At 50.3% G+C, this 11,837-nt stretch overlaps 2 protein-coding genes across 6 annotated transcripts in view; one reads left to right on the top strand and one right to left on the bottom strand.

Moving 5' to 3' along the window:
* Upf1 (Upf1 RNA helicase) overlaps window positions 1–375 on the top strand; it is a 20,995-nt gene extending 20,620 nt beyond the window's left edge. For 3 of the 4 annotated variants that reach the window (XM_076434241.1, XM_076434240.1, XM_076434238.1), the window contains 2 exons: window positions 62–133; window positions 220–375. The gene's annotated coding sequence lies outside the window, so the exon portion shown is untranslated. The remainder of the gene's footprint in view (window positions 1–61; window positions 134–219) is intronic. The other variant, XM_076434239.1, reaches the window with a different exon arrangement.
* The window catches only part of Cv-2 (crosveinless 2-secreting protein), a 16,568-nt gene extending 4,731 nt beyond the window's left edge, over window positions 1–11,837 (bottom strand). Inside the window, exons 1-4 of one of the 2 annotated variants that reach the window (XM_076434265.1) lie at window positions 10,870–11,837; window positions 5,308–5,451; window positions 2,750–2,835; window positions 1,361–1,463 (exon numbers count right to left, since the gene is read on the bottom strand). In XM_076434265.1, coding sequence (XP_076290380.1) covers window positions 1,361–1,463; window positions 2,750–2,835; window positions 5,308–5,395 — 277 coding nt within the window. In that variant the 5' untranslated portion in view covers window positions 5,396–5,451; window positions 10,870–11,837. Of the gene's footprint in view, window positions 1–1,360; window positions 1,464–2,749; window positions 2,836–5,307; window positions 5,452–6,411; window positions 9,898–10,869 lie in introns of those variants that run through there. The other variant, XM_076434264.1, reaches the window with a different exon arrangement.

The raw sequence follows: 11,837 nt of genomic DNA, 5'->3' as shown, positions 1-11,837 counted from the left end.
ACGTATCCTAAGCCTATGTTATTTCAGACATTCGATCCTTTCACGTCCCGTCGTTATACAGTTCTCACTGTCGACGCTTTCGGGTGTAAGCCGAGTCATGGAGGAATTATTTTCCCAACATTTCAGTGTTCCTGTAGGTATCCTAATCTTATGCTCTTTTCGTGTACTATGTATCTACAGTCAAAGCTAGTTCGATAACTTCAACGTTTGTGGTTCCAGCATTTAGTAACCGAGAAGACTGCAGACTACTTCGACGAGGAAGAGTATGAAGATGAGGTGGAGAATTAGTTTATATAGTAGTACGCGTCCTAATGCATCTAGGGTGGAAGCTGACACGGTAGCTGGCGTGTTTCTTGCTCGAGGATTTAGTATCTGGTGAGGAAGCTATCCGAACTCCATGAACGGCCGGCTGTAGGGTTTTTCGATGAGGAAAAGGCGCGTTGGCGGGTCGCGCGAACTGGAACGGTTGTTTTGCGTCAGAGCGTCGCCCAATTAATAGAGCCGGAGATAAGGAGGCCGCGGCCGCGGTCGCGGTGCGGCCGAGAGCGCATCTGTCGGGCTGTCGGTCGACGACAGGCCGGTGTAAACACGCTGCTCAGAGGACGGCGGCGATGCCGAAGTTCCTCGGGTTTATCGGCCGTATCGGCGAACAGAAGCGGCTTTGTGCCGCGAGAACAATGCTCCGCGCCCCGGGGCATTCCTCTCGGCCGAAACTCCTCCATGTTGCTCGTTTTCGCGGATCGCGGATCGCGAAGAGCGTGAGCGCTCGTGACCCTCGTTCGCGCGAGCTCCGAGGCAATTGGAGCGATTCGGGACGATGGGAATTCTCATGAGAGCCGAAGATGCGTTTGTTCAAGAGATGGCTGAAGCGTATCCGAGGCCCAGTGAAAGCACGGACACGCTCGAGTCCGACGCCGGAAGCCCGGATGACCCCGCCGTAATCCCACCGGACTCCCACCGAGTATAATGACAATTTAGGCACGGAGAAGACCGGTTACCGCAGCGCGATTATCCCGGAAACACGGTAGAAAGAGAGTGTTTCATAATACAAACCGCACAAAGTCGAAATAAATTCTATCTTGTCATTTTTATCATTTTTATAAGGCTACCTGTTACTTTTATGGCTTGCCATTATTTGACAAGAATCTATCTACGAAAATTAACACAGTACGGTATTCGCGAATAAATTTAATTTTCAAGTGATACTAATATTTGTCACACTTTTCAGAAAAATCTACGAGCGATGTGGAGTCGTGTTACAATTTTCTCCGGAGCAAGATCCAAACCGTGAGTCACCGTGTTTTCGTCGAACAGATCAGCGTTTAGAGTCGTGCGATAATCCCGGTCGGATTGTCCATACCTTTGCACCTGTGGCAGCACTCGTCTTCCCTTGGCTCGAGAAGCGTGTAGCAGCCCTCGATGCTGGGGCACTCATGCTGCTTTCTGCACTCGACGAAGCCGTTCTGCGACACACAGAGAGAACAGAAAATAGAAAAGCTGACGGAAAGCTTTCGGGGGCGAGAAGAATTCCGTGCTACGAGTGGACGGCGGCCGAATAGTCGGTTCTCGCCGGAGAACACTATCGGGCTCGGACTATCGCCGAGATTCTCCCGGTGCACAATTGCTTCTCGCGGTCTCGCGGTCGACGCGTTATCGCGACCTATAATTAAACCCTTGGGATTTATCTCGTGGCCGAATTGCGTAAAGCGGCAATTGAACGCGGGTCACGCTGGCTAGCCGCGCAGCGAGCGCGAGAAGGTCGCGGCTTTCGAAAATAACAAAGATTACGCTGCTCGCAGCCGGTGAACGAGCGGACGAGAACGGACCTTTACGTTTTTTCCTCGAATAAGGACGAACGGCGAGGCCGTCAGGACGAACGAGCGAAGGAACTGTCCGACTTTGATCTCTATCGATGTCTGCGTATTCCTCAGGAAAAAGTTAATCTGATGCCCTCTTTAAATTCACACTGCATGCGACGCCGAGAACGAATTTCGTAAACACACACTCGTTCCTTCACTTATTTAAATAGAAAATAATCGAATGCACAATTTAGACTGTCGCATGTCGGTAAGCTGCATAAAAAGAAGTTGAATAGCAAGACGTTTATATATGCAAAGTGCGATAAGAAGCGACACGACTTATGGGATGACCTAATGTGTGTGTATAAAGGAGTCTGTGACTTCAATTGTTTATATCTTTGGAACTATCAAGTAACTACGGCTAATATTTCATGTGTAGCATCATTGACCTGCATGCTATCGTTGTACAGAAGCTCGTTAGAATCAAAGTGGGACAGTTGGGGTCCTTCCAGTGCATTGTAAGCGGATTCTGTTCTCGGACCGTAGCGGACTCGCGCAAAACAGTTTAAGGTGAAACGAGGACACGATTTCTGGAGAATCGGGCCACGGGGTGGGAAACTCAAAGATGTTGTACCGTACTGTACTCAATCCAGAATCTCGGGGAAATGTTGTTCTCGCGATTCGAAAATTTCTAAGTCTGCGGATAATCGAGTTCGCGCTCGCGACCCGATCGACCGAGAGCAAGAGATTCTCGTCGCGAGTCAACGAACCAAACGTGCTGATAATTGTCGGTTCGCCGACAGTTCAAGCTGCCATCGGAGTCGAGCCGAGTCGAGCCGAGTCGCGGACGATACTCGAAAGCATTTTTGCGACCGATAGGTCTACAGATAGCGCGTCGCCGAGACGAAAACACCAGCGACCGAGCCGATGGATCGCAATCGCGACGTTACCTTGCATATGCAGTTGAAGCACTTGGTGTTCGGGATCTTGTCGACGGTGAAATCTTCTCCCTCGACGTCGCACGTCTCCCGGCTCCCTGAAAGCAAATCCGCGACGCTAATCATTATTGCAATCCGGACGAAAGCGGACCGGGTACTTGTACTTTTCAAACCGAGGTTTTATTCACTTATCGCCTCTTGTAAAACAATGGTTCGAACTTCAATCTCTTTGTTTTGCGATTTTTGGGAGACTTGTGGAGGGTGCAGCAGATAAAGTGTTGCAAATTGTTCTCTGCAACGTCATTGTACGTAGGGGTGAGTTTCTGGAGAGTGGAAAGGATGCCACCCACATCGAGCGACTTAATTTATGTAGCTCGACTTCTGAAATCTTAGTATACACATACGAGCGACTGAACTTTGCTTTCTTGATAGATGCATTTCTTTCGATATCTTTACACAAGTGTAAGTTATTTTCCGCTGTAACTCCTCCACTATGCAGAATAAAAGAAATTGTCTTAGATTAAAGTCTTTGAACTTTTCGCATCCTTTTGAACATTGCAAGAATTCATGTATTTTTCACCCTCGAGTAATTCACCCCCAATGCTGCACTCTAGAATGTTCGAATGTTTCCGACCATTTAACACCTAAAGTGTATTGCTAAACACAGATTACTGAGGCTGCGAGTAACTGGTGATCCAACATCACTGACGAGCGAATTGAATCCGGCGCGGCGGTCCGTCGTGGAAACGGATCGGATCGAATCGGCACGATACGGCACAGCGCGCTTCGCGGTCGCACGATATCGATTTCTCCAAGAGATAATCCACGCCATACCTTGGCACCGCGATCCGCAACGACGTCGACCGTTTCAGACGGCCGACCTTCGCGTTCCACGTGAACCGGCGAGCGTGTTGCTCGCTCTCGCGAACCAACTCCGACGTCTTTGCCGTCGGGGTGCACAATGCAAACGGTCCAAGTCGATGTTGGACTCTCTCCCTTTTCCGCTGATCCCGTCGCACGGTATCACTAATGTAAGAGTGCACATTAGCTACATAAGACTCAAAATTGAAGGTGCTAATTCCTTTGCAAGTGATCCTTCTGTTTACTCAATTCCTAATTCGAGCTCGTTTGTTATAAACAGATAGTGGATCTTTATGCAAAATAATTGTTTGCATTGGACTCTCGGTTTGAACACGTTTGCTTATTGTGCACCCTTTCTACTTACAGACTATTCGATTCCGGAAAATAATTGCGTTAGGAGTCACGGATCGGCTAGTCTCTTTTCCATCTGTGTATTTCTTGGAAGAAGTTTTCTTTATTTTTGTTCGATCATAACATCGTATCATTCACACTTGTGCAATCGATTATGTGGAATTACGGATTGAAGTCTGCGCGAAAAATATGCTGATGCTGCTGTGCAAGCACATGCACGATAAACCAGAGCACCAGAGTGTCAGAGAATAGTCAATTCGCACGGATTTTTCCAGGAACCTAACAGAGATCTGTAAACACTGATGCACACGAGTTTCGCTGTTACGTTTTCGGCTTGTTTTCGCGTTGGTAACGATAATTTACGAACAACATGAAAGAAGGAGAGAAAGAAGGAACAGAAATACACGGCTTGGTCGTAGTTTTCGAGGCGAGAGCACCTGTTCCCGACGGTTTCCGCGACTCGTCGCCGACGCGTTTCGAGGTTGCGATCGAGATCGAAAGCGCCGCGAGAATCTCAGCGGCGGTCGAAGCGCGCAGGAATGCGTGCGAGAAAGGACGCGGCGTTGGTGTTCACGGCCTTTTTCTTCGCCTTCTTTTCTCTTTCTCTCTTCTGCGTGCCTCTTTGATCGGTTTCGCTGCGCGCTGGAAACGCGAGAGGCCTCTTTCCTTCGCGAAACCCGCGACTCTCGACCCGCGCGACCCGGAACCGGCAGCGGACGACCCGCCCCTCGATCGCTAAACGTCTCGGACCAATCCGATTCCTCTCCGATCCGAGACTTGCCCTTCGAACTCGATTGTACTCGACTCGACCCGATCCGATTCTGCTCTATTCTATTTTATCCGATTCTATTGCACTCTACTCTACTCTACTAGGTTCTATGCGATTCTGTTTCTTGACTCTACCCAATTCTATTCGACTCCACTTGAGTCTACTCGATTCTATTCGACTCCACTCTGCTCTATTTTACTCTACTCTAATTGATTCTACTCCTCTTTACTGTACTATACTCGACTCTACTAGGCTCAATGCTACTCTGCTCGACTCCACTTCGCTCTATTCCACTCTATTAGGCTCTGATTGATCTTACTCCTCTCTCCTCTACTCTGCTACACTCTATTTTGTTACTGCTCGACTCTGTTCTGTTTTAATGCGATTCCAATCTACTCCACTCTACTCGGCCTGCCCCGACGCAAATAGATGCAGAGATAATGGTGATAGACTAAGAATAGAGCGTTGAAAACCTGCAAATGGAGCGTGACGCGCTCGCGAGCGGAGAACGCGATCGGGACGGAGTCGGGCCGCGCGGATCGGCCCGCCGCCGAATCGATCGGGCGAAAACGTATTTATATCGACTTACCTATAATGCTCTCTGAGGCGTTGCACCTTGCGAGCGACGACAGCAAGGCCAGGGTCAGAGCTAGGGCCAACGGCGTCCTCGGCTCCATCCTCGTCTGCGATGGACGCAACCTGTTCGTCCTTCGTTCTCGCCGGCGACGATCCTCTGAACACATATACCAAACAGTTGTTATACTTTGCTCGTACATAAACCCTTTAGGGAGGACGTCTGGACCTTGCACTGACTCTGAGGATTATTTCAGAATTGATCACTGGATTGCAGATTTTATGTATTTATGAAAACACTGAGTAGATCAAATGTAAAGGAATATGGACGTTTAAAAAATTTTGAAATACTGCCGTGTGATTTTCAGTTCACTGGAATTATTAAAACCAAATGGAAATGTCCATGTAGTTGTTCTGGATCTTACAATCGTGCGATGCGTTCCCATGCATTATCGTTCGTTTTCCGAACTTGCGAGATAGCCAAGGAAAATGTCGGCAAGTCTAAATATCATCAAGAGTAACGTCGATCATAGAGAAGCAAACTGATAGTAGAGCGTCGTCCCTGAAGGGTTAACAAATGAAAATTTTCACGGAGTCGAGTCGAAGCGGAAGCACCGACGCCATGGTCCTCTCAACGGTGAGCACAGCTAAGCACTATACCTATTTTATTATATCATTTCGCCGTCCTGGTGTCGTGGGGTGTTCCCACCCAGGCGCGCATCGATAAATAATAAATGAACGACTCCACTTTATAGCCTTGTCGTACGCCTCGAAACGGAAGTGACGAGGACGACGCGCGAGGGTTCTTTCTTCGGTCGGCGCAACCATAAACGTTTCTATATCTACTAATTAGAATTTTTCAATGATAAATCAACCAGCCCCGACCGGTTAATGAGTCTAATCATTTCGTTTGGTATTATTATGTAAAAGAAGATTTTTATGTTTCGTTTTGCTACGACACAATTATTTTCAGCCTCAGAGTCGCCACTCGACTACTAAGGGTTAATAGGCTTCCGGTAGATAAAATATGTCAACATTTCATTTTCCCGTTTGTTCGTCGAGGGGCGTTTCACTATACTGGCACATCAACGAATAACGATAAAACTATTTCACAGCGCACCCTCGGCAGCCACCCTGCGTCCACGCTCGGCGAACCGGAATGAAGAATTGGCTTGCCCCCGTTGCGTTGCGACGACGATGACGCCGACGACGACGCTCGCCGTCGTAACCTTTCGTCTGTGGGCGCATGTTTGCGCTGGATCGGTGTATATTTTGACGAGTGACGCGCGGCCCGCGGAATCTTTCTTCGAAAAAGCCATAACTGCTGGTGTCTCGGCGGCCTATCGTTTCCGAGAAAGACTCGCCCTTCGGAGAGAGAGAGAGAGAGAGAGAGAGAGAGAGAGCGAGTTTCACGGCGCACGGCGGCGTAGATAGATCCGCGGGAACCGATCGAGAATAATTACACTCAACCTTCCTGTGAGGCGATTAATTCGCACCGTGTTAGATTAATGGATTTGAATTTCTGCTCCTGCTTCTATGGATAACCGCGTTATAGGAGGGTTTACTGTAGTCGTAGGATAAGGAAATCAGCGGGCGAGGCGCTGGTGTAAACGGCTCGCAAACGGCGAGCGCGATCGATAGGCGTTCGGTTTCGCAATCGTTCGAGCGCGATCGATCCGAGCTCTCGCGCTCTCGACCGCGATTCACGGAATTTTCCCTCGGCCATTGTCTCTCGCTCTCTCGTTCGCGCGTTTCCATGCTCGCGCGTCGCTCCGTCACGGTGCTCGGCTCGGCTCGACTCGGTTCTCGATCGCAGCAAGCAGACCTAGGCGCCGAGATTTTCAGCGTTCAAGGATCCTCTCGCGGTCTCCGGGGGCGCTAAGCGCCCAACCGACGAGCGCCGAGCGTGTTCACCGCACAGGATTTGCATATAATCCGCGCGTCTCGCGGACCGAATCTCTCCTACGGCCGTCGCGAACGCGAATGCGACCAATCCTACGAGCGCAACACCGAGCCTAGAAAGTCCAGCGAAATTTTCCACTCGGCCCCCGGATCGATTCTCGGCCCTGGCCATCTTCCTCTCGCGGCGCGGCGCCTTCGACCATCGTGACGCGATGCGACACGCTGCGAACCCCGAGCATCGTCATCCTCCTCCTACTTCGCCGGCCTAATGGACCGGACCAGTTTTCGTTTATCTACGAATTCGACCGTAGGATTGTAGACCGGCGGTCTTCGGTCTATAGGTACGCTATGGTCGAGCTGCGATAAATGAAGAAATACGGTACACTGTGTTTTCGAAGTCGTTTATGTTTTCTCTACGAGCAATGTCGACCGGACAATTGGCGAAGCAGATGTTACTGTTGCTTCGTCATCTTTACGCGATGCTGGTGGAAAAGTTAACAAGCAGTCTGCGGATGTTATGTAGAAAATATTTAAAAATTTCCAGATACTGTTGTATTATTCTCGACTGAGAGAGAATGATTAAGAAAAGAAATACAAATGTCTATGTAGCTCTTGCATCGTGCGGTCAATGCAGACTGCATTATATCTGATCATTATGTGTATCGTCTTGTGTTACCAGGACCAATTCTTTTCGAAGTGCAGAGCGAACGAGTCGTTGGAAGAATGTGGCTGATGGACCAGAAGAGGAACAAGGATAAAGGAGAACCGCTCGGCCAGCGAGATCTCGGAGTCGCGCGAACGCAAGACGGCGCGGCGCCTTCGAACCTGCTTCGCGGTGAACGCTCCTACGGCGAATCAACCCTCATCAGATCGCAGGATCGAGTTTAGTATCGCGAGAGCTTCAAAAGCGACACTGTTTCATTGGGTATACTTGCAACACTATTGCTATTGAAAGGTCTATTAAAAAATCCTCGGCCATGAACAGCCAAAAAATATGAAATAATCGCCGGTAAATAATATGTACACCTTCTCGTGTGCTTTTCAGCTAAAAATTTACCCTCTCTCCAAATGCTGATTAAGAAGTATTTTGAAAAGGAGACTGCGCGTCGAAGAAGATTTTGAAAGGGGTGCGGCGAGTGAAAGAAGATCAGGAATCAAAGAAGATGCTCTAATCGATCTGCTGCTCGCGTAACTCGTTCCGAATGGAATTCGTAGTTAGCGATCAGCGCGCGCGCGCGCGGTCCTCCATGATTTTTCCGCGCGAAATCAGCAGCGGCACGCGCTCCCATAGAGAAAGGGAAACGCGAGGGAGCGAAACCATGAGAAGAAGCGAGAGTATATACGGGAGAACGTATAGGTGGGAAGCCGAGGAAGTCGAAAGACAAAGAGACGCGTCAACGGAGAAAGGGTGAGAGGGAGAGGGAAGGCTGCGACCTCGCGTGCTCGAGCCGAGAGCGCCGGCGAGTTTACCGGAGCACTCGCAAGCGGCTCGAAGCGTTCGGGAGAGAGAGAGAGAGGAGTGGAAGAGAAAGAACGAGGGAGAGAGCAAGAAGGACGCGCGGATCCGCGGTCGATATCGCGTTCTTCGAGTACCGCCAGGACGATTCCCTCGGAGGAAAAAGAGCGGCGAAGACGACGAAGATGATGATGAGACGAGGTTTTCCGTCGGAACGTCTCCCGTCGAGGGACAAGCAACGTTGTTCTCGTCAGCAGCAACGGCAGGCAAGTGGCACGGGCACGAGCTGTCCCATGTAAGCATGCCGCGCGCCGGAACGACAACAACGGAACAGGTGCGTGTAGAGCGAGAAGGGCTTGCGCGCAACCTGGCTGCGTGTGTACGTTGGTATGCGCGTCCGTAAAGCTACGTTTTCACGTGACATTATCGCTAAGGTCGCCCCACGGCGTTTTTGTCACCGAGGATTTTGCAACAACTCGCGCTCACGCTCGTCTCTCCTCTGTTTCAGAAAGCTTCTCAATCATCCGACAATGAAGATTTCTAGAGATCTACGCTTGACAGGTAGACGATTCCAATGGTACTACCAATGACAGGACTTGAGTTCGTTAAGTTAGGTCGTTGTTTATCAATTTCGTTTCAGCCCTTCGCTGTTGAAGCAACGCTATGTTTAGCCTTGGGGAGATAGTGTAAGATTAGAAAATGGTATGTAGTTCGTTTAACTGAAATGTGAACGTTTTAGGTAACGATCGATCGAAAGTGCGTCACCCTTTCAGCGAGAGAAAAATAGCTATGACTAACAGAAGATATACACCCTCGGCTAATGCGATCACACAGGCCCAAGCAGGTTGAATCAGCAGGTTCTCGAACTACTGTGACAGCTTGAATCTATCCCGAGAGTATTAATCACCGGATTAATAGCCAGATGATTCGACTGAAATACCGGGTCAAAATGGACTCGTTCACCGTCATTCGAAGGTTGAATGACCGTCGTTTTACACGGTTGTTTATGAACGCAAATATAATTTGAAGCGAAGACGCATTATCATTTGCACTGTTATTGTCGTAGGCAATCGGGATGCGCGGTGTTACCATGCTAAGGCGACGAAGACAGCTTGTAGTCTAGGAGAAGGATTAAAATTACCCCTGTAACGTCAAGTTCAACAGAGGTACCAGTTCTCGTACGCATCGCGCAAAATGAGTTCAATGTTATACACAGCCCGAGAAATACAATTCGAAATGACTTGATACCCGTTCGTTCTAGCTGTCGATCCTTACCGATCTATCGAGGGGTTAATGATGCTCACCAGCGACGAGGAGGAAGGAAACCACGCGCAAGGCATTGTAAGCGACAAGAGTCGCCGATGTTTCCATCTCGATTCGACAAAAATACTACTGTTTCCTGGAGCACGGCCGCCGTGTTCCAAGGGGTGACCCGCGAGCGATTAAAAAACCGGCAAAATGAACATAAACAAAAACGAAGATAATCGCGGACCGTCACGTGAAAATGTAGCTTAAACGTACGCGCGCGTACAGTGGTTCAGGAAAGTATCCGAACGTTCGACGTTAAAAGTTAAAATAGTGAAAATATACAAGCTAAACTTAACTTCTGGTAGCAACATTGTGACTACTACAAGACACGAGTATCCGGATTGCATATGCGAAATATAGATTTCTGACAGGCTACGAAGTAATTGTCGGCAGGTAATGCGTCGATACAAAACAAAATGCGCATAATTAACGCCATTCGTATACTTTTGTTACTTCGTTTCAGTACGTATTTGCTACGTTCCACACAAATTCTACAAACATTATCCGACACGGTCGAGCTTTTGTGTATACGATCTCGACACCTGTGCCTTATAGTACTAGGAACATTACTTTCAGAACTTAAGGCTAACATGTATATTTTTACTGTTTAAACTTTTAATAGCGAGCGTTCGAATACTTTCGTGAGCCACTGTATTTACACGGACGCCTACTTTACGAGGCGACGTGGGCGAGCAGCGCTGTCGAGGCGAGCGAACGAGATGGAGAACGTGTCTCGGATCGGCTCGGGCCGGTTCGGTCCGGCTCGATTCGATCGCGCGCCGCTCGCGACATCTGTCTGGCCGTGCTCCGCTGTCAGACGGGTCCGCGCCGCCTCGGGTCCTCGATCGGGTCGCTCCTCGATCATCGATCCTTGATCGTGCGAGATCCGCTTCTATTTGATTTTCCACTCACCAGAAGAGACGGTGACGACGCGCGGGATCCTCGCCACGGCGAGTAGAACTAGTTGCGGGTGCGGTGACGACTGTGACGAGGACGATGGCGGCTAAGCGAGTCTCGCGGCGCTCGCGCGAGCGCGAGCGAGAACGCGCTCGCTCGAGCACCGCCGGGGCGAGTCCGCGCGGCCGACGACCACTGGACGGACACGACGGGTCGTCGCGAATCCTCGACACTCGGCGTCGACGCGTCGACGAGGCTGCTTTCTCTTGCCCGCGACCGTCCGAGGCTGGTCCGTTCATTTGACGAGCGTTTCCCGCTCTCCTTGCACACAGGTCCCGAGACGCGTCCGAACGCGCACACCTCTCTGTATCCTCTCTTCTTGCTCTGCCTATCTGACTGTCTGACTGCCTCTGTCTATCTTTCTTTCTCTAACTCTCTGTGTATCTATCGCAGATTCAATCGCCGCTTGCAACGTCGATCTCGGATCCGATCACAGAATTCGAAAATCGACGAACAGTATCTCGACACAGACACCGAACGCAACACTGCGGGGAGAAACACCGGCGGTGCGTGGCGTGAGGGGGCCGACGAACAGACGGACACGCACAGAGAGTTTACGACGTTTGCGTTGTTTTCCTCTCCGAGAGTATGCGTCGACCGCGCGCGCGAGAGCGGTATCTCGCGAACGAGCACGAAATCGGGCCGCGTTGGTTCGCGACTCGAGTCCGAACACCGACTAACCGAGGATTCCGCGTCAGCTGCTCGTCGCAGCTGCACCAAAGTTCCGTTGCGGACTTCCACCACCGTGCCCCGCCGGAGTAACGAGGTTCCCGTCCCGTCGTGGACGGTGGAGCCGCCGGGGGCACGGCGGGGAAAGGCGAGCCGAGGCGCGCAGCGTCCGAGAGTGGTGGCTACAGCGGAGATGGTCGTGTCCAGGCGGTCGGAGCGGTCGAGACAACGGCAACAGCAACAGCAATAGCAAC

This window comes from Lasioglossum baleicum, chromosome 12 (assembly GCF_051020765.1).
Source record: "Lasioglossum baleicum chromosome 12, iyLasBale1, whole genome shotgun sequence".
NCBI lineage: Eukaryota > Metazoa > Arthropoda > Insecta > Hymenoptera > Halictidae > Lasioglossum > Lasioglossum baleicum.
This window is presented reverse-complemented; position numbering and strand designations above follow the sequence as displayed.